A 22,542-nucleotide genomic window follows, 5' to 3' on the forward strand; every position below is an offset into this window, starting at 1 on the left:
TCCACAAACCTCGGAGACTCATTCCCCCGAGGCGAATCACTGGCGTGGATGTGAGAGACAGGTCAAGGGCGTATCCAAGGCTGGTCTGGGGAAAATAGCCACAAAGCAGGATTTAGGTTTCAACCCACTCACCTCTCTCCTTCTCCTCAGAGGGACCATGACTTTTCACAGCTACAGCAGACACCTGGGTCTGGAAGGAGGAGTGGAGGGAAGGCTTGGCCCTCCCTCAGCCATCCGGCTCCCCTGCAGACAGGTGGGCAGACGCCAGCATCACACAGGCGACACATGGAGCTGGATGGCCAGGGGAGCGCAACGTGCTGGGGACAAGGGGGACGGGGAGAGGGGACAGGCCAGGAGCCCAGGAGACACGGGGGGCCCTGTCTTCAGTTTTTCTTTGTCTGTGGGCTATGTGTCTGCGTACCTGCCGGATGGTTTGTGTGAGCTTCTGAGGATGGCCTCTGGGTGCGACCAGGGGTCCACACCTGGTCTGTGTGCACTTCTGTGCCTCTGAGCTCGATGGTGCTGGCGGGACCCTGGCTGGCTGTGTGTCTACCTGTGACACTGCCTGTGTGTCTGTGGTCGAAGTTCCAGAGTCCATCCAACCCCAAGCCTTGCCCTCAAGTCCTCCCTTCAGATTTGGTATCTTCCTTAGCCACGAAAAGGCATGGTCCCTCTGAGGAGAAGGAGGAAAGTGAGCAGTTCTGAACCTCTGCATGAACCCAGGCCAGATGCGTTTCTCAGCCAAGCTGGCCGAGACCCGACAGGGAGTCCTGCAAAATCAGTGTGAGGGGTGACAGGGAAGCGGGGGCTGAGGGGAAAGTGTGGAGAGGGCACAGCTGGCCTGCTGGCTGGTGTGGTGGGAGACGCCTGGGGTTTTCACCCATGTGGGAGGTAAGGCTCCTGGAGCATAGGAATCCTGTCTAGATGCCCCAGTTTGGGGAAAAGGGGACACAAACCAGTGAGTCCCTACCTGCCCCTGTCCTCTCCATGAACATGCACTCCCTTGCCTATTCTTGGCCCACCGGGGGTTTCCTGGGAGAACTGGGGACACTGCCACTCCTGGAGCCAGGGCAGCCCCTGGGAGGAGGAAGGAGATGAGAAAGGCCCTGCTAAGCAGCTGGGACCTGGGTGGGGCCTAAATTCAGTTCTTTTCCATACACATTTAAACAGGCAGGGCCCTGAGCCAGGGGTTAGGAGACAGATGCGGTCTCTGCCCACACAGGAGTGAGGAGAGGGTTCCCAAGGAGTCCCCACAAGCCTGGCGAATACCCCAGTAGGTGTCAGGACAGCCACCCCTGCAGTCCCTTCTGCAGGAGCCCCCAGTCTCCAGAGCAGAGGTACACACACACACACATAGGGAGCAAGGTGGCAGCCGTCGAAGCTGCGGTGACGGGAATGGGCTGAGATAGGGCCCGGGGCTGGGGGGGCCGAGTTTGTAGGCCCTGGGTGTCTCGGATAAGTATGTGTTCTGGTTTCAGGGCCCACCAGAACAGAGCCCTAGAATCACAGAGGAGGCCACGGGGCTCCAAGGACACATCTGCTGGCCTCCTCCACAGAGCTGTCCCCTTGGCATTTCCTCACCCTGCCTCTAGCACAGTAACAAAAGCTGCTGGGCACCGAGCCAGGCGGCGCTCAATGCTCCGCATACCTCTCAGTGTTTTGTTCGCACAAAAACCCTGGGAATTATACACAGAGGTCCCTGGTGGCAAAGATGGTAAGGGGCAGTGTCAGGGTTCAAACCCAGATCTGTTGACGGCAGCAGGGCAGCCTCTCAGTGGCCTGTGTGCTGCACAGCCAGGGCCCTCCTCCTGGCTTCCTTGGCCTCTGCTGACAAGAACTTGGCTGGGTGGCCTCAGGAGTTGGGCTGGGGGTGAGGAGAAGCTGGATGTTAGCAGAGAGGCTGACTTTGGACGGCACAGGCCTCCTTCCTCTCTGGGAGCCTGCAAGGCTGTCAAGCGCTCTTCGATGATTAGAGGGAGACAGTTGGGCCCAGGAGGAAGAAAGGCGGCACTGCAGGCCTGGGCCACTAGCTGCCCTGCAGATGGCCGGGGATGGAGGGGTGCGTGTTCTCCAAGGCAGAAAGGAAAATGTTGTCAAGCCTGGGGCCCAGGCATTACTGCCAGGCCAGTCTCCTGGCCAAAGCCCACCCTTTGCCAGTCAGGAGACAGAGTACCACAGAAGGTTAGCTCTCTGGCCTGAGGATGCTGTGGCCTCCCCTGGACTGCTGTAAAACTCCAGCCGATTAGAGGCAGGGGGGAGCAGCTCAGAAAACCAGCAGCACCTGAGCTGTATGTAGAGACCACGTGCCGCAGTGGCAACGACACCAGCTTTAGAGTACAGGACTTGGACTCCGGGGGCCACTCAGCCACTTCCCAGCTGGTGCCCTTAAGTAAGTCGCTCCACCTCCATAGCCTCAGTTTCCTCAACTATAACAGAACAAATGTTGTAAGGATTAAACAGAGTGATGATGATATTAATCAGGCCAGGCACAGTGCAAAGTGCTTCATTATTTCACTGAATTCTCACAACAGCCCTGGTGACATGTTACTATTACCCCCATTCTACACAGGAGCCCTGTGGTTCAGAAAGGAGTGATAACTTCCCCAAGGGCATGGGCCAACTGCTGGATGGAAGCATGCAACCACTAAGCTGTTCTGAGCCTGTAGACACAGTTTCTTTCCTGTACGCAGTGTCCTCCCTTGCGTGCCATGCCCAGTGCCAGAGCTGCCTTCGCGTGCTTGGATTGCAGCAGTGACGGGGAGGGAAAAACGCCAGCTCCACCCTATAGGCCGTGAGGCAGCTCAGTGACAGCCAGGGCCCTCCATTCAACAGGTGAGAGGTTAGGAGAAAATTAAGTGCCTTCCGGGGGATCACACAGGTGGGAAATGACAAAGTTAGCCTCCGAACCCATTCTGGTCCCCCAGGGTCGCCTTCAGGACACTCCCGAGATACCACACACCATCTGCTATGTGTGTGTGCGAGTGTGTGTGTGTGTGTGTGTTTCTCTCTATTCAAAGAACAGATTTATTTTTTAATTTTTCGAAATTTGGTAATACATGACTAAAAAGTCAAAGCATTCTGTGCAGCAGAATTTCAAATCAATCCATAATTTATGTAGATCATCCACCCCCAAGGAGATGGCGCATGACTCCCCACTCCTTTCGTGTGGGCTTCCCACCACACTCCTTCCCCAGAGCGCAGCCTGGAGAGCCCGGGGGCGTGGCCTCGCAGTGGAGAAGCCTGGTGGACACTGAAACCCGAGGGGCGCGGTCACGGTGGGTCGACTCAGCCAAGGTATGTCGGTAAGTTGAGTTCATGGTGTGACCCTTTGATGTGATGTGATGATAGCGGCACCGCACCTCGGTGGTCTTTCTCTGGAAAACCCACACCCCCAGTCTAACCATGAGAAAAACATCGCTCGAGTCCAAGTTGAGGGACCTTCTACAAAACACCTGAGCGGTGCTCCTCGAAGCTGGCAAGGCGCTCACAAACAGGGGACGTGGGAGAAACCACCACAGCCCGCAGGGATCCACAGAGACCTGGCCACTGATGTGGTGGGGTCCTGGGTGAAGCTCTGGGCCAAAGAAGGACACTAAAAAGATAAGTACAGTATGGGCTTTATTAATAATATTGTGTTAAAATTAATGGTAACCAATGTGCTATACTCATGCTAATAACAGAAGAAACTGGGTGCAGGCTATGTGGGAACTCTCTTCACAACATTTCTATAAATCTAAAACTGTTCTAAAAAATAAAGTTTATTTTTTCAGAGTCAATTTAAAAAAAAGGGGGGGTAGCCAATGAAAAGTCTCCCTTCCACCCCTGGTCAGCGGTTCAGTTGTTTTCCCAAGAACATCATCAAGGTTCTTTCCAGGGAGATTCCAGTGAGACGGCAGGGGTTAGTGTTAAGAAACTGGCCCCCTGGCTGGGTAGCTCAGTCGGTTAGACTGTCATCCTGATACGCCAAGGTTGAGGGTTAGACCCCTGGTCAGGCACATACAAAAAACAACCAACGAATGCATAAATAAGTGGAACAATAAATTGATCTCTGTCTCTCTCTCTCTCCACCCCCCTCTAAAATTAATAATTTATTTAAAAAGAGAGACTGGCCTCCACAACTGGCTCTCACTCTTGATCTTTGCCGTTTTCTAGCTGTGTGACACTGGGTAACTCCTTACCCTCTCTGTGCCCCACGTCCTCACAGATAAACTCCTCATAGGATTATTGGGAGTGTTAAATGTATATAGTAAGCACCTTATAAGCGTTGCTTTTATTATTACAAATATACAAGCAAATATATGTATGCAACACATGTGTTAAGAAAAAAAGTCCAAGATGTTAAGTGAGGCACACAACAAAATTACTGGGCACCAGAGCAGAGGTGTTTCAGCCACTGGCTAATCACGCCCCCTATGGGCCATCCTGGGAAAGGCACTGTGTTGGACACAGCACTTACTACTGAGCGGTGCCCAGACTCTGTAAAGTTAAGAGGTTAACCTGTAGAAGATCAATAAACAGCAAATTATTTTTATCTGGTAGAGAAAAAAGTTATGATTTTATTGCCAGAGAGGAATTAACTTTTTCTATTAATGTCACAGTCTTTTTCCAGCTTCCTTTTCCCCACTGGCTATCAATAGGTTTTTGTTTCTTCCTTCCACCCATCCTGCTGCTTCACTCACTAAGTAGTTAAATAGCTGTCGGTGCTCACTTGATATTTGTGTGACTCACGTTTAGCTTTGTGCCAATTTTACCTTGACAAATGGCGGTATGCCATACAGCCGCCCTTGGTTATTTTTCCCTCAAACGTCTGGAAGATAGTTTCATACCAGATCGCAAAGAGCTTCCTTACTCCTGTCTTATCGCTGCATGGAATACATCGTATAGGTGTCCGGTAGCTACACCCATGATCGATCTAGCCAGGCGCCTGTAGACACTTAGGTTGTTCCACTCTTTCACTGCTGCAGACAGTGTTGTGTGAATACCCTCGCACGTAGGATGACAGGCAGAAGGGGTCGTACAGGGCAGAGGAGGCTACAGGAGGGGGCTGATTCCCTGCCCCCAGTCTGACCTAGCCATTCTTCCCCTGGCTCTGTACACACCCGGCCGCCTCCTCCCAACTCCTCCTCCTCTGCATCCTGAGCTCCTGGTATGGCCAGACAGGAAGGGCCAGCCTGCAGTGCCCTGTAGGCCTGGGCTCTGGCTTGCATTGGCTGGGACATGAGGGAGCCTTGGAGAAGAGGATCTTCGGGACTTGGGGCCTGGGATTGGTACTGTCCCTGGGCTGGAGCCACTGAGGGCACATGCTCAGCACACCCTGCGGACTGTGGTAGGGGGTGAGAACCCGGGGACCAGGGACTACCTGGGGGGGCTGGGGTACTGGGGGAGGGGGAGGAGCGGTGCCTAGCAGCTCTGGCACAGACTTGCTTCGAGTTCCCAGGGCAGGCGGGCAGTCGGGGCACAGGGTGCGGCAGGCAGTGGTGAGGAAGGGACTGGCTAGGCTGGTAGTGATGGTCACAAGGTGGTCCAGGACACCCCCCTCCTGAGGAGACCGGGCAAAGGGGAGGCTCAGGGTGGCCTGTAATCTCTCTAGGAGAGATGGGGCAACCTGGGCCCGGGCCTGGGCCACGAGCTCGGGCAAGGCTGGCCACTCAGGCTGGAAATGCCGACTGAGCTGCTCCACTCGGGGCCGCCGCAACAGCTGCCGGACCCTGCGCACGGTGTCGAAGCTGTCGGTCAGCACTGCCCACTCCAGGGCCGTCTTGCCCCGAGCGGGATCCACTGCTGTCAGGTCAGCACCTGGGAGGGGCACAGGGGGTGTGGGCTGGGACAGGGACTGGCAGTTTGCACAAGGGCAAATTCTTTAGCAGTGGGGCTGATCTGGGCTCAGTTCAAAACCAGAGTCCCACCCATCTTGCTGCAGCTGGAACCCAGGAGCCCAGGGCCAGGACCAGACCCAGACCCCAGCCTCCTGTTTGGGATTGGTGAAGAAAACTGAAGTACAGAAAGGGGAAATATGAGCGAGGGCTGCGAACCAAAGTGTCGTAGGTTTGATTCCCAGTCAGGGCACATGCCTGGGTTGCAGGCCACGGCCCCCAGCAACTGCACATTGATATTTCTCTCTCTCTCTTTCTCCCTCCCTTCCCTCTCTAAAAATAAATAAGTAAAATCTAAAAAGAAAAAAAGAAAGGGGAAATACTTCAGAGAAACACACTGGGGATTTCCAAATCTGGAACAGAACAGGGACCCCCCGAACTAAGGAACTGATCAAAGGGGTGGGTGCAGGTTGGCCAAGAATGGAGAAACCCAAACTGCACCCTCTGGGATAGGTGGAGGGGTGTTCTGCTGGTCCTTCTTTTCTTCATCACACCCTCTCATCCTGGGTAGGGGCGTAGCCATCACTCTGAGTCAAAGGTAAAGGTGCAAACTCCCTCCCTGCTCATCCTAAAACCGATCTGCTGGACGGGGAAGGGAAGAGCTGGAGACTGGGGTCCCCGGAACTACCAAGAGAGGGGAGCCCCACCTCAGGGGACATGAAGGCCTTTGACTCCACTAACCATGTGGACTTCACTCCGGAACAACCCCACGCAGCCACACCTTCCAACCACACATCACTGCAACCCTGCAACCCTGGCTTGTCAGAGCCGGACATCATCCCAGCGGTGGCCGACACCCTCCTTATGCTGGTGAGGCCCAGAGGGGGAAGCCATCCCTCTGCCCACAGTCACTCAGCTAAAGGTGGGGCTGGGATGAGAACCAGAGCGTCTGCTTCCAGAAACCAGCCTTTCTGATGTTAGGTTCTCCAGTGGGTCTAGGTTATCTTCTCAAGCTTTCTTTTCTGGGACGTCCATTAACAATGTAAATGGAGCTATCTGTAGCTGGACTTTGTTAACTGTGAGAAACCCAAGCACACTCCCCTCATCCAGGAAGTCAGCCCAGATTGATCCCCCATCTCCACCTCTCTCCTCTCTGCAACTCTGACAGCCGACTTAAGGGTCTATGAGTGTGACTTGGGGGTGGGGACTGGAGGCTATACATCCTGGTCCGTCCAGGCCCTGTGCACCTGCCATGAGGAGGGCAGCCACGCATTCAGAGCGGTCCCGAATGGCGGCCTTCATCAATGCCGTCAGCCCCCGCTGGTCTCGGCGCTCCAAGTCCAGGCCCGTATAGTAGTTGAGCAGGAGCCTCACCAGAGACACATGGCCTGTGGAGCATTGAAGGCAGATCTTGAATCCCCAGGAAAGGGGTGGTGAAGTCTCAAACCCACCCTCCGCCCAACACAGCAGAGTCTGGGGTGGGAAAACCTCTGACAGAGCGTGTGGAGCTGTGGCCCTGTCTGGAGGCAGGGATGGGAAGAGGGTGGGGTCAGCAGCCTCGCACCTGCTTGGGCAGCCAGCATGAGGGCTGTGTCTCCTTCTTTGTCCTGTTGGTTCACATCCAGGAAAGGACAGCGGCTGAGTAGGGCCACAACACTCCCAAAGCCACGGTAGCATGCGACCATGAGTCCTGTCTGGGGAAGGAGCAGCTGGGTTCCTTGTGCCCTCTAAATCCACACTGGCCCAGAGATGTCCCAGCCCCTGGGGAGGCCCACTTTCACCCACTCCCTTCTTCCTGAGGGCCCAGGCAGTGGGTGTTGACCCTGAAACTCCCTCAGGTGAGTGTGGTGTGGTGGGGACACAGAGCTATCCCAGAGCTATGCCCTGGGAAGCCTATGGGGTAGCTCACCCTCCCATTGCCATCCACCTGGGTGGCCTCCTCTGGGGTGACCCCACCATCCAGCAGGGCCTGAAGCTGGGCAGAGTCATTGCGAACACAGGCCCAGAACAGGGCCCCCTGCCTGCAGTCTTGGGCAGGGATCTCATTGCTGACGCAGGACAGTGCCTCCGACGTGTCCAGTCCTCCCCTCCACAGCAGCAGCTCTTCCTCTTCCAGCCTGGGGGGCAAGAAGGCCAGTCCCCCCTCCTCACGCAGTTGACACCCCTGCAACACGGAAAGGAGGGCAGCAGTGTCTCCCTGGATTCCAGGGAGGGATCCCAGCAGCTGCGAATCTGCCAACCCTTGCCTGAAAGAGGGGATCCTTTTCCTTCTGGGGTATCCCATCCCACCCAACCTTTGAGGGAGGACAAGTAGGGGCAGGGAGGATGAGTGGCAGTGACCCTAAAGGTCAGAAGTGGTTCACAATAAGCGAGGGTCCCAGTGAGATTCAAAAGGAGTGATCTTCTCTTTCCCATGGGGCCTCACCTAGGGTTTGGAGGCTCCCTAGGATGCAGTTGTTGGTGGGGCCCACAGCATCCCCCAGACTCCGGGGAGGACACTCACCGAATCTCCGGAGCACTGGAGGTGGACTGTCTCTCCCCAGGAAGCGATGCAGGTGACAGATGGCTAGACTTAAGGAAAGAGCTTCTGCAATCACCCCCCCCCCAGTGCTGAGCTGGATCAGGCCGGGTTAGTCAGGGTGGGGGTTGGGAGGGGCGGGTGCTCTCCTGTGCAGCTTCCCAAGACTCACTCTGAGGTCCTACCCAGAGTGGTCAGGGCCCAAATCACCGAGGCTCCTCCCCCACAAAGGTAGCTCTGGGAGTAAGGCCCTCCTCCCCTACAAACACACTCACCTTCCACTTTCTAGGGAGACACCTGCACCAGAAACAAACCCTTCAAAGTTGGGTCATGAGGTCTCCCAATACCCAGAGTCCCTTTCCCTTTGGCAGAGTGTGACTTGATGAGGTCATGGTGGTGTGACAGGGTGTGAGTGTGGACAGCTCACTAAATAGAGCTGGGGGAGGTGGGGGCAGGCTCCAGGAGTCACCTGGACCTATTTCTTGAAGTTCTGGGGAAATTAAAACATAAAGAATTGCATAATTAGGAGGAGTACAAAAATTATGATATATTAAGTTCAATGGACTTGTTTTGGTGTGGTCAGAAAAAACGGATACACTAATTGAAATAAAAAACAATTTACAGGGAAACAAAAGTAGAGTGGATGAAGCCAAGAATCAAATCAATGATTTGGAACATAAGGAAGCAAAAAACAACCAATCAGAACAAGAAGAAGAAAGAATCCAAAAAAAAAAAAAAAAACAACCCCAAAACCCAAGGATAGTGTAAGCAGCCTCTGGGACAACTTTAAACATTCCAACATTAGCATCGTAGGGGTGTCAGAAGGAGAAGAGAAAGAACAAGAAATTGGAAGTCTATTTGAAAAAATAATGAAAGAAAACTTCCCTAATTTGGTGAAGGACATAGACATGCAAGTCCAGGAAACACAGAGAGTCCAAAACAAGGTAGATGCTAAGAGGTCCACTCCAAGACACATCATAATTAAAATGCCAAAGGTTAGCCCTGGCTGGTATGGCTCAGTGGATTAAGTACCAGCTTGTAAACCAAAAGGTTGCTGGTTTGATTCCCAGTCAGGGCACATGCCTGGGTTGCAAGCCAGGTCCCCAGTGGGGGGGCATCGGAGAGACAACCACACATTGATGTTTCTCTCTCTCTCTCTCTCAAATAAACTTTTGAAAAGAAAAAAAATGCCAAAGGTTAGAAATAAAGAGAGAATCTTAAAAGCATCAAGAAAAAGGCAGTTAGTTACCTACAGGGGAGTTCCCCTAAGACTGTCAGCTGATTTCTCCTTTGCAGGTGAGAAGGGATTGGCAAGGAATATTCAGTCATGAAAAGCAGGGACCTACAGCCAAGATTGTTCTACCCAGCAAAGCTATCATTTAGAATGGAAGGGCAGACAAAGAGCTTCCTAGACAAGAGAAACCTAAAGGAGTTCATCGTCACCAAACCATTATTATATGAAATGTTAAAGGGGCTTATTTAAGAAAAAGAAGATCAAAACTATGAACATTAAAATGGCAATAAATATATATCTATCAATGATTGAATCTAAAAAACAAACTAAGCAAACAAGAACAGAGACAGAATCATGGATATGGAGAGTATTTTGATGGTTGCCAGATGGGAGGGGGCTATGGGGAAATGGGTGAAGAGGTGAGGACATTAAGAAGTACAAATAGGTAATTATAGAATAGTCATGGGGATGTACAGTACAGTATAAGAAATAGATTAGCTAAAGAACTTATATGCATGACCCATGGACATGAACAATGATGGGTGGATTGCCTGAGAGAGTGGGGCATGCTGGGTGGAGGGGGGCAAAGGGGGAAAAATCAGGAAAACTGTAATAGCATAATCAACAAAATATAATATAAACATGAATATAAAATATTTAAGTTACAATACTATTAAGAACATTAAAATATCAAATTATTTATAATTATTTATTAATTTAATAATAAATTATTCTTTTTAAAGTTACTTTATTGTTGTTCAGTTACAGTTGTCTGCATTCCCCCCACTCCCCCCACCCCAGCCAAACCCACCTCCCTCCCTTGCTTCCACCCTCCCCCTTGGTTTTGCCCATGTGTCCTTTATAGTAGTTCCTGAAAACCCTTCCCCCAGTTATCCCCTCCCACCTCCCCTCTGGCTATTGTTAGATTGTTTAATTTCAATGTCTCTAGTTATATTTTGTTTGCTTCTTTCTTTTGTTGATTATGGTCCAGTTAAAGGTGAGAATATATGGTGTTTGTCCCTCACCGCCTGGCTTATTTCACTGAGCATAATGCTCTCCAGATCCATCCATGCTGTCACAAAGGGTAGGAGCTCCTTCCTTCTTTCTGCTGCATAGAATCCCATTGTGTAATAATACATTATTCTTTAAATTAATATTAATATTTAATTTATTTAATTGGTTTTGGACCTCAGGAGTAGAAAATTGAGCCGGTCACATTCCTCTGTTTACACCACTTCCAGCATCAGACTGAACAAGATCTCCCTCTCACTTTATTTTACTTTATTTACTTTCTCTCTTTTGTTCCTTATCCCCATAGCTCATTCCCCTCCTACTTTTCTTTTTTTAAAAGATTTTATTTATTTATTTTTAGAAAGAGGAGAAGGTAGAAAGAGAGGGAGAAAAACATTGATGTGCAAGAGAAACATTGATCAGTTGCCTCTCACATGCCCCCCACTGGGGACCTGGCCCGCAACCCGGGCATGTGCCCTGATTGAGAATGGAACTGGAGACCTTTCAGTTCACAGGTTGGCACTCAATCCACTGAGTCATACCAGTCAGGGCTCCTACTTTTCTTTACCAATTGGCACAATGTACATTTCATTGAAAAAGGTAGTGTTGATCTGCATATGTTTTAACTAACACCTTAGAGTTACATTACCTTTTTCCCCCACTAAATGTATGTCTTCAAAACTTATCCTTGTTTTCTGCACAGTGTAACAGTTTGGAGTGCCTTTGGTCCTAAGTGATCCAAAACTGGTCTCAGTGGTGTGGCTGCTGCCCTAGACTGCTGCTCCACATTAAGCCAAAACTCCTTTTAGTGTTTCTTCTGAACTGCTGAGCTGGAAAGCTAAAACGCTTCCCAGGTTCCCTTGAACTAGGAACCTGTGAAGTAGGTTCTGCTCTTGTGCAAGACATAAATTTAGAACAGAACTAAATAGCAGGGGACATCCGTTTTGCTGTCACAGATCACGACAGATGCACTGGAGCTCTGGTGAGCAGCTTCCTGATTCATCGCCTTCCGGTAGTGGTGGCTGTTGTTTTCCTGGTCACAGGCAGAGGTCATGTGTCTCTCAAAGCTGGGAGTTGTTCCTGGACCTAGAGCTGCTTCTCCCTCCTTTCATGTTTAAACTAGCCAGATCTGTTTCTGTTGTTTGCAGTTGAACCCTAATTGACACAAGTGACTTAAACAAAGAGATGAAAAGTTAAAGGATAAGAAACTTTTGGTGTTGATGTAACTTGATGATGTCAGCACCTTCTCTGGTAGTCTCTTGACTTTCCCTCATGGTCACAAAATGGCTGCTGTACCTGCAGCCATCATAGTGAAATGTGGTAAATGCCCACTGTGGAATTCTATGCATCAGTTGGAAGACATCAACCAGATTATGTGATAGGCATGGCTAATTAGACACATAATCCCCTATAATTCCCCTTTAGTTACCCTTTAGTTAAATGTAGCCATGTAACACAATTTTGGCCAATAAAATGCAAGCAGCAGTCTGATGTGTGAGGCTCCTGGGAAAACTTTGCTGTTTTGATAAAAGATGTGGAACATACCTTTTTCCCTCTTTCTTTTTTCCCCCATCTCCTACTGCACAGAATTCCATACATGCATCCATCACATTGTGCTTCTTTACCCTTTCAGTGACGGACATGCAGGTTGCTTCCAACTTCCTGCCACTACAAATAATGCTGCAGTGAACAGCCTTGAACACATCTAGTTGCAGATCTGTAAGTCAGCATGTCTGAGGTTGCTGGGCCATCAGCACCTACAGGCTACTGACTGAGTAGTGTCAGGTTGCTCTCCATTCTGCAGGGCCCCCACCAGCAGTCATAGAAGTCTCCCTACATCCTCAACATTGGTACTTACTCAGCTTTCTACATTTTGTCATTCTGATGGTACAGAACAGTAAAGGGATGTCACTGTTTCATATTGGACTTTTCTGGTTACCAACACTATGGGCATCTCTGCACACACCTGCCAACCACTCTTGTTCCCCTCCTACAAACTAACTGCCTGTTCACAGCCTTTGTTCAATGTTCTACTGACTTTTCCTGTTTCTTAAGTTGGTTTTTCAGAAATTCCTTTTAATATTCTAGATAATAAACCCATTGTCAGGTAGGTTTTAGATGTGGTAACTGTACTAGAAACTTTTCTGTCAGTTTCATCTGTGGTGAACTTCCTTGGAAGGAATCCTGAATTTTGACAATGTGGTTAAATTGTCAAAGTTTCTCCTTATACTTGTGCTTTTGGGTCTTGTTTAAAAAGAATTTCCCAGTCCAAGTTCGCAAAGGTCTCACTTCTTTTCTTTCTTTTTTATTTTTTAAAATGTTTTATTTATTTAGAGAGGGAGAAGGAGAGGGAGTGAAACATCAGTGGGTGGTTGCCTCTCACACACCCCCTACTGGGGACCTGGCCCACAGCCCAGGCATGTGCCCTGACTGGGAATTGAACCAGCGACCCTTTGGTTCACAGGCCGACACTCAATCCACTGAGCCATACCAGCCAGGGCTCCTTTCTTTTATTACTGTTAGTTTTATGTTTTAATATTTAGTGTTTAATCCATCTAGATTTACTTTTGTATATGGTGTGAGCAAGGGATCTGTTATGGACTGAATTTCGTCCCCCTAAAATTCATATCTTGAAACCCTAACCCCCCAGTATGACTGCATTTGGAGATGGGCCTTTACAAAGATACTCAAAATTAAATGAGGCTTTGCGGTGGGGCCCCGACCCAATAGGACTGCCATTTGAAGAAAGAAGAAACAGAGTGTGCACCCATGATCTCCACTCCCCATGTTAAAGGCACGTAAGGACACAGTGGGAAGCCAGCCATACACAAGCCAAGGAGAGTCCTTGCCAGAAGCCAACTCTGCTGGCACCTCGATCTAGGACTTCTAGCCTGAATAACTGTGATAAAATAAATTTCTGCTGTTTGAGTCCCCCAGTAGGTGGGATTTTGTCATGGCAACAAGACTGGAAAATTTCTTTGCATCTATCATTCAGTTTGCTAAATCTCTCTTTGGTTGTGTCTATTCTGCTATTAAACCTGTCCTTTAAATTATTTTAAAGTTATATGATTTCAAACCTTATCTGACATTATTTCATTTTGTCTGAAATGAACTGACATTATTACAGTAGGCTGAATAATAGTTCCCAGAGATGTTTATGTCCTAATCCCCAGAACCCACCAATATGTTACCTTACATGGCAAAAAGGACTTTACAGGTAAAATTAAGAATTTGTAGATTGGGAGATTATCCTGGATTATCTGGGTGGACTGAATCTTGCTGATGGTCTTTTTCCCTTTTGTGTTTCATGGGTTTTTTATTGGTTTTGTTTTTGTTTTTGTCTTTTACTATGACATATGTATTTTCCCTGAAAAATGTTGTTGGAAGTTCCTTGAGGCTAAGAATAAACATATTTTTTTGTTTGCTTGTTTGTTTTGCAGAGAATATGACTTTGCTTCTGCCAGGCCTTAGAGGTGCTACCAGTGCTGAACCACTTTAAGCCCTGACTTGGAAAGTTTTGAGTTACCCAAGTTTGGGCTGCAGATCAGCTCAAGGACCAGCTGGTGGCTACAACTCAGGGAGACCACCTCTCTATCTGTGTAGCCCAGAGGCAGCTTTCCTCAAAGTCCCCAGCAGGTGACAGCAGGCGGATTTATTTCAGATTTGATCTTATATTAAGGGCGTGCCCTTTGGTGTCATTGCTTTTTAAAGAAAACCCCAATTAAATGCCTCATCTTGGTTCTGTCAAAGATAAAGACTGAAGAAATTGAAGCTCAAGTTTACCCAGCTCAACAAAAGTCTTCAGACTAAAGTAGATTCTTTGTTCTGCTTCCCTGAGTTTCTGCCTTCCCTTAGATTACAACCTAATAAATTCTTGCTATCTAGCCAGCTCCTTGGTGTTTTTAAAAATAATTTGCATTTGTATTTTAGCCAGCACTCAGAAAGATCAGTCCTGAATCCAGCCAGTCATATTATTAGAAATAGAATTTCCTCTAATCCTAATTAAAATAAAAAAACCTCAGAAAATGGGCAAAAGACATGGCACTTAATTCATAGAAGAAATATAAATGACCAATAAATATATGAAAAGATGCATAATCTCACAAGTAAGCAGGAAAAGGCAAATTAAAACAATAATGAAATATTACTTTTGGCCCATCAGCTTAGCAAAATTTAAACATTAATGCTATTAAGCATTTACACTATTCTGGGGGAATGTAAATTAAAGTATTTTTGGAAAGCATTTTGACAATATCTATCAAAGTAATAAATGTACATACACATAAACCCAGAAATTATGCTTTTAAAAATATTTCTCAAGACAGCAGTTGCATATGTGAGAAAAATATACTATGTGTAATACTTTGCAGCATTGTTTGCGATGGTTCCCCATTTTTTTCTAGAAAAAAATTTAGAAAGAACTTAAATATTCATCATTAGAGGAAGGGTTTGAAAAATATGCACATGCATATTATGCCTCTATTAAAAAATAATTAGATTCAAATGGACCGCTCTGAGAATATCTGAGACATGTTAACTGAGGAGAAAAAAGGCTCAGTGTATGGTGTGGCTCAGTGAATTGAGTGAAGGCCTGTGAACCAAAGGGTCACCAGTTCAATTCCCAGTCATGGCACATGCCTGGGTTGTGGGCCAGGTCCCCAGTAGGGGGTGTGCAAGAGGCAACCACACACTGATGTTTCTCACCCCCTCTTTCTCCCTCCTTTCCCCACCAAAAGCTGATGATATAAATATATGTGGTGTGTTTGTGTGAGTGGTTGGCTGCTTACGTGTATGTGCATAGAAAGGCCTGGAACAGTAGTTCTTGACATTGGCAGCACAACCTAATCACTTAGGGACTCATTTAGGGACTTGTTAAAAATAGTGATGCCTGACTCAATGGGCGAAAATTAAAATCTTTTCCACTAAGATCAGGAACAAGACAAGGATGGCCACTTTCACCACTTCTATTCAATATAGTACTAGAAGTTTTAGCCACAGCAATCAGACAAGAAAAAGAAATAAAAGGCATCCAAATTGGAAAGGAGGAAACAAAACTGTCACTGTTTGCAGATGACATGATATTGTACATAAAAAATCCTATAGACTCTACCAAAAAACTGCTTGACCTAATAAATGAATTTGGCAAAACAGCGGGATACAAAGTCAATATCCAGAAATCAAAGGCATTTCTGTACACCAACAATGAAACAGCAGAAGCAGAGATCAAGGAAAAAATTCCATTTGAAATAGCAAAAAGAAAAATAAAATATCTAGGAATAAACCTAACCAAAGAGGTAAAATACCTGTATTCAGAAAACTATATAACACTCAGGAAAGAAATCAAGGAAGACACAAACAAATAGAAACATATACCGTGTTCATGGATTGGAAAAATTAATATCATCAAATGTCCATACTACCCAAAGCAATTTACACATTCAATGCAGTTCCCATTAAAGTACCAATGGCATATTTCACAGACATAGAACAAACACTTCAAAAATTTATATGGAATTATAAACGACCCCGAATAGCTGCTGCAAATTTGAGAAAAAAGAGTAAAGTAGGAGGGATCACAATACCCGACACTAAACTATACTACAAGGCCACTGTAATCAAAACAGCCTGGTACTGGCATAAAAACAGGCACATAGACCAATGGAACAGAACAGAGAGCCAAGAAATAAACCCAAGTCCCTATGGTCAATTAATATTTGACAAAGGAGGCAGCGACATAAAATGGAGTAAAAATAGCCTCTTCAACAAATGGTGTTGGGAGAACTGGACAGCCACGTGCAAAAAAATGAAACTTGAACATCAACTTACACCATATACAAAAATAAATTCAAGGTGGATAAAAGACTTAAATATAAAATGTGACACCATTAAAGTCCTAGAGGAGAATGTAGGTAGGAAAATCTCAGATATTTCATGCAGAAACTTTTTTACTGACTTGTCCCCTAGAGCAAGGGACACAAAGGAAAGAATAAACAAATGGGACCTCATCAAAATTAAAAGCTTCTGCACAGCTAAAGAAAACAGTATCAAAATTAAAAGAGAACCAACTGTATGGGAAAACATATTTGCCAATGACACCTCAGACAAGGGTTTAATCTCCAAAATATATAAAGAACTTACAAGACTGCACTCTAAGAAGACAAGGAATCCAATTAAAAAGTGGGCAAAGGACTTGAACAGACACTTCTCCAAGGAGGACATACAGAAAGTCCAAAGACACATGAAATGATGTGCAATATCGCTAGCCATCAGAGAGATGCAAATTAAAACCACAATGAGATACCACTTCACACCAGACAGAATGGCCATCATAAACAAAGCAACAAACAACAAGTGTTGGAGAGGTTGTGGAGAAAAGGGATCCCTAGTGCACTGCTGGTGGGACTGCAGACTGGTACAATCACTATGGAAAGCAGTATGGAACTTCCTCAGAAAACTAAAAATGGATCTGCCTTTTGACCCTGCGATTCCACTGCTGGGACTCTATCCTAAGAACACTGAAACAGCAATTCAAAAGAACCTGTGCATCCCAATGTTCATAGCAGCACAATTTACAATAGCTAGATGCTGGAAACAACCTAGATGCCCATCAGTAAACGAGTGGATCAAAAAACTATGGTACATTTACACAATGGAATTCTATGCAGCAGAAAGAAAGAAGGAGCTCCTACCCTTTGCAACAGCGTGAATGGAGCTGGAAAACATTATGCTAAGCAAAACAAGCCAGGCAGTGAAAGACAAATACCATATGATCTCACCTTTAACAGGATCCTAAACAACAAAACAAAGAAACAAGCAAAATATAAGCAAAGACACTGAAATAGAGGTCAGGCTGACAGTGCCCACAGAAGAGAGTAGAGGGAATTTCAGGGGACAGTGGGAAGGGTTCACGGGAACAAACTTAAAGGACACATGGTCATAAACTAAAGGGAGGGTGGTAATGGGAGGGAAGTGGGAAGGGGTGGGAGGGGAGGCTGGATTGGGAGTAAAAAGGAGAAAACTGTATTTGAACAATGATTAAAATAAAATAAAATAAAAATAGTGATGCCTGGAAACCACCCCAGAGATTCCGAGGTCATTGGCTGGGGGCACACCTTGGACAATGGATGTCCTAGATCTCCCAGTGTGATTCCACTGCGTTGCCAAGGCTGAGGACTACTGTAAAGCATGATGCTCATTGAAATGGCGGCAGTGGTTCACTCAAGGAAGCTGAATGGGAGTGAGGTCAAAGGGACCATCACATTTTACTTTTTAAACTTGTACAATGTTTGAATCTCCACCAAGGTAATTACTACTCGTTAATAAAAGGAAGGGAGAAAAGAATCAGAAAGATGTCCCTGTTTCCTCCTCTTCCTGCTCAGCCTCCCCTGTACTCAGCTCATCACTCCTCAGTGCTGCCTCTGCACTTCATTCATTCATTCATTCATTCATTCAATAACTATTCACTGACACCTACCCTGTGTCAGATATATGTTTTGGCATTTGTGCTTTTCACTCTAGCTATTAGTAATCTCATTCTTCGCTGTTCCCGTCACCTTGGTCAGCTCTGCCTCCTGCAGGTAGCACATTTTCAGCTGCTCGGGACAGGTGAGTTACCTGCAGTCCCTCCTGTGGCCTGAGAGCCCCTGGAACCATTCAGGAATGACTGTGGAAGGACAGGAGACTTTAACCTATGTGGAGCGGCCCCAAAGCCATCTAGCTAGATAAGAGGGGATTTCACATTTTTGCTTTTCAAATTCTCTTTCCCGAAGCCTAGAGAAGCCCCAGCCAGAGACAGGGTCCTGTTTCTGCAAGGCCACTCTCTGCCAGCAGGTGGCAGCCTGGGACAAGAATTGGAATAGCATCACCACCTGACAGCATTGATGCCTTTACAGAGGGTTCTGGGTTAGATGCAGGGGGAGGGTGTGGGCAGGGCAGGTGCACAAAAATGGGGTGGCCGGAGCCCCACTTTTGGCCCAAATCACGAAGTGTAGGGGAGTTGTCTCTGTTGGTCAACTTTAGCGAACCTGACCAGTTACCTGGGTTTGTGAGGTTTCTTTTACTTTCCACTGGCAGACACGTCACGTTCTGAGGTGCCCTCTACTGGCCTCTGTCCTCAGGAGGGCTCTCTGCAGGCTCCTCCCACCCCGACCCCCGCCCAGTGCCCAGGCCGGGCCTTGGACCCTCCCTGTGTATGTCTTTGCCGATGGAGATGACTGGAGATGAGGCACAGAGGCTGCTGGTTAATGTGTAAAATAGTGGATAACATCCTGGGCGTTGCAGGGACACTCCAGGGCCTCTGGAGTCTTAGTGCGGTGCCTTAAGGATTAACAGTAAAGAAATATCCTCCTTTTGACCTCTTAGCTGCCGGGGACTGACAGGAGTTCACCAGAATGCTCCTTTCCTGCCATTCCAATTTCTTTTCAGTGTTGCTCTCTTCACTGCCTTCTGTCTGTCCATCTTCCTTCTGTCTGTCTCACTTTGCCTCTTCTCTACCTTTTCAGCATTTGATCCTTCTCGTCTCGCTGTCAGTATCTGTCCATCTGTCCATCCCTCTGACTCCCCCTCTGAAGCCCGGGTACCATACAGGCTGGAGCATGGGCTGGACTCTCTTGCGTTCTGACTGGCATGCCTTGTCTCCAGCCATTGAATGATCCTCTGGGCTGCGATTTGCAGGAGTCCTGGCTGGTGGAATTCAGCCAGAAGAAAAGGAAAGACAAGGGGGAGGTCTGGGGAGCGTGCAGTGGCGAATCCACAGCGAGAGCACTCAGCAAGCTCTTGAGTCTGGTTTGGAACACGGGCCTGTCTCCTTCAGGGAACCAAGGGTTCTGTCACCTCATTCTCTCCTTTTCTTCCAGGATCTTTTTCCTGCCCAGACCCCTTACGCCCACCTTATAGGCCTGGCGGCAGGTGCAGCTGGAGCCCGCAGTCAGCAGGGAGTTGGCTCAACCCAGCTTAAGGACGGGATGTGGGATGGGACCCAGAAGGGTAGAATGAAGAATGGAAGAGGTGGCCTCTGACCCCGGCTGTGGCCCCTTCTGGGGGTCCTGTGTGACCTGCCATAGGTCGTGCCCCCTCCTTCCCAACCATGATCTACATTACAAAACCCACAGCTCATAACTCAATGCCAGCCAGGGAAGTCTGAGATTGATTTAGGGCCCCCTCTGACCAGCTCTGTCTCACTGGACTACGGCTCCTGCACTGGGGGTGGAGGTGAGGGTCATGGGTGAAGTTCAGACAGGGGGTTCTGACCACCAGTACATCATACCTGTTGCAGATTTTTCTGTACTCTTAGTTGATTTGTGGGGGGAGGGGTACAGGCACAGGAGGTCAAGGTTCTCACTGACCCATCTGTTTTCCATGGCTCTGTTCAGGGCCGTGCTGAGGGCACCGTATATGGCCTAACAGGTGTTTCATTCAGGATTCGGGCCCAAGGCATCTTACAAAGCAAGGAGAGCCTTCTTACCCACTGAGAAGGCAGTTAGGTCCTGAGAGAGCCCTCCACCCATCTCCACCCTCCACCTCGGTCATGCTGAGCTGCTCCGAGCCAGGCCTCCCAGCCCCACACATTTACACATCACCAGCTGGGTTTCGAGTTCTTAGTTCCCACCTTTCTACCACCCCCTCCTGGAAACGCCACTGAGGAATTCCCCCTACTTGAAACGCTTCAAACTTTCTTGACCATCAGTGATACTAAATACACTCACTTGGGACACACGAGCACACATATCACTGAAAGTAAAGTTTCACAACGTTGTGATGCCCTGTGATGTTTTGTACTCTATTCTATCTTGTTGTAAGAAACAAAAGGCTTTTAAAACAATTTTTACAAACAATTAAGGGACTGGCACTTACCCCTTATAAGTAACCTTCATTTTTACACCCTCACAAGTTGTAAAACCCATTTTTCAAACACAAAAATCCACATTATCTTCATAAAAGCCAGTGAGGAGGCGAGGCAGGTTTTTTCATTGGCCCATTTCATAGATGAGAAAACAGAGATTCTGAGAGGTTAATGAACCCACTTGAGATCACCTGGCCATGAGTGGCAGAGATGGGGCTCCTGGCCAGGTCTGTTGAGGGCTGGTGTGCAGTCCCCTCTGCCCTGCCACTTCTCTCTCCCTCTCTTCCCCAGCCACCCAATGGACATCATTACCTTTCCAGTTTGACGGCCGTCCCCTTCCATGGGGACGATGGAGGGACAGAGCAGCTGAGTAATTTTGTTTTCCATGTCATCTGTTAACACTGCACCATCTGCCCGTGCTACTTGCAGCCCCTCCCGCTCCCCAGAGGCTGGAGTGGGGGAGGAGGCGGTGTTTCTGGACCTCCAGGTCCTGCTCACCAGGGCACTCAGAATGCCGACTGGAAGCTTATTTTTCTGCCCAGAGCCGACAGCAGCAGACTAGAGTCACAGGGGCCCCCGAAGGCTGCAGAGCAGAGCTGGCAGGAAGGACTCTGTGACATCGAGGGAGAAAACAATAGGATTCACCCCTCATCCACTCTCAGGGTCTTGTCTCTATGTCCACACACACCCCCACCGAGGCTCAGAGCTGCAGGAGGATGAGCTCACCCGGCGGCAGGAGCGAGGCCACCGGCTGTGAAGGCGGAGGAAGTGCATCTTACAGGGAGTCCAGGCAGATTTATGGGGCCTCGGGTGTGGTCGGCTGTTACTCAGCCTCTGACTTTTTAATTCTCCAGTCTCCTCAGCCACCCCGCCTCCTCCCCTAGAAGGCCTTTGTGCAGAACAATGAGGAATCTATAAATTCCGGGGGATGGGGTGTGGGGGAGGGGAGCGCCAGTCACTTCGGCCCTGCACGGATAGCAAGGGGTGGCCTCCACGGACCTGCCCCCTCTCATCTGATCCATACTGGGGGCCCAGGGAGACAGGTGGGCCAAGTTTTACCACTGTCTTTTGCAGATGCAGAAACTGAGGCACAGAGGCAGAGGGTGTCTCTAGTCCCTGCTTCATTCACTCCATCTTTCATTCGTGTCCTTGTTCTCCCTCCTACTTGTCCCCTGGTCCTGCCCTCACTCCAATGGACATTCACTCAGCAAACACATGTGGTCTCTCGACAAACACCCATTGAGATCTAACTGAGGCCTGCCCTGGAGGGGCACACAGCAGCGGGCTGCGACTCAGGAGGGGCCACAGCACAGCTCTACCCCCATCTTTCCGGGCTGGCAGCTGGCATGCCTTCCCTGGTCCCTCTCCCCAGCAAGCCCTCTGCAGCTGAGGAAGCACTTTCATGAGCGTTTTTAATTTAATCCTGACAGTGGCTCTGGGAGTTGGTGTTATGTAAGCCTCCCCCAGCACTTTGCTAGTTTGGCTCTGAGAGGGTATGTGGTTGCCCAAGATCACCACTCTGGTGGGTGGCAGAATGCCAGGGCCCGGGCCCTTGTCTCCACATCGCATCAGCACCCTGAGTGCCCTGGGGACCCAGAGCATAAGCTGAGGCCTAAACTCCCTCTTCTACTCACCCCTCGCCCAAACTAGCCCCATGCCCACCTCTCCCTCATATATATAGTCCTTGACCCTTCCTCGTGGTTCTGTTCTGTTCCACCTTCTTGCAGTAGTTACTAGGAACCCCAGGCTCACCCATGTAATCAGTCATTTCACCCATCTATCTGCTGCATGATAACAATGAACGGATTCAATACTTACGATGCACCTTGTGTGTTTGCCGAACGGCCGCACATTCTTGTGTGTGTCTTGGTGAGTCTTTGCTTGTAAACCGAGAATGTTAGTATCTACTTCATTGTGCCAATTAAAATTAGTTAAGCCATGTAAAACACTTAGAATAATGCCTGGCACATAGCAAATACTCAGTAAGCATTGCTACTAAGATTACTGTTACTGAAAACCACAGCTTTGCCCATACGTATGAGGCATTTGGAGGAACACATGTGAATACATGGGTTTGCAGCTGGCCCCTCCCAGTGAGTAGCCCCCTTAGGGCAACCAGATGGGC

The 22,542-nt window shown here is 48.4% G+C and overlaps 1 protein-coding gene across 7 annotated transcripts; it reads right to left on the minus strand.

Annotated features, from left to right (window-relative positions):
- Positions 1 to 4,096: 4,096 nt before the first annotated feature.
- On the minus strand, positions 4,097 to 8,416 carry ANKRD33 (ankyrin repeat domain 33). 7 transcript variants are annotated; one of them, XM_036019001.1, is made up of 5 exons: positions 8,317 to 8,416; positions 7,723 to 7,975; positions 7,378 to 7,507; positions 7,061 to 7,201; positions 4,097 to 5,796 (listed from the first exon to the last, which is right to left on the minus strand). In XM_036019001.1, exons 3-5 carry the CDS (start codon positions 7,496 to 7,498, stop codon positions 5,069 to 5,071), a joined length of 990 nt encoding a protein of 329 aa, XP_035874894.1. In that variant the 5' UTR covers positions 7,499 to 7,507; positions 7,723 to 7,975; positions 8,317 to 8,416; the 3' UTR covers positions 4,097 to 5,068. The 7 variants fall into 7 exon arrangements, with proteins under 7 accessions (XP_035874894.1, XP_035874890.1, XP_035874888.1 ...); XM_036018997.1 differs by lacking the exon at positions 7,723 to 7,975 and having other exon boundaries at positions 8,317 to 8,339; XM_036018995.1 differs by lacking the exon at positions 8,317 to 8,416 and having other exon boundaries at positions 7,378 to 7,503; positions 7,723 to 7,860.
- Positions 8,417 to 22,542: the final 14,126 nt, after the last annotated feature.

The sequence above is a fragment of the Phyllostomus discolor genome, chromosome 2 (genome assembly GCF_004126475.2).
Source record: "Phyllostomus discolor isolate MPI-MPIP mPhyDis1 chromosome 2, mPhyDis1.pri.v3, whole genome shotgun sequence".
In the NCBI taxonomy this organism is placed as follows: Eukaryota; Metazoa; Chordata; class Mammalia; order Chiroptera; family Phyllostomidae; genus Phyllostomus; species Phyllostomus discolor.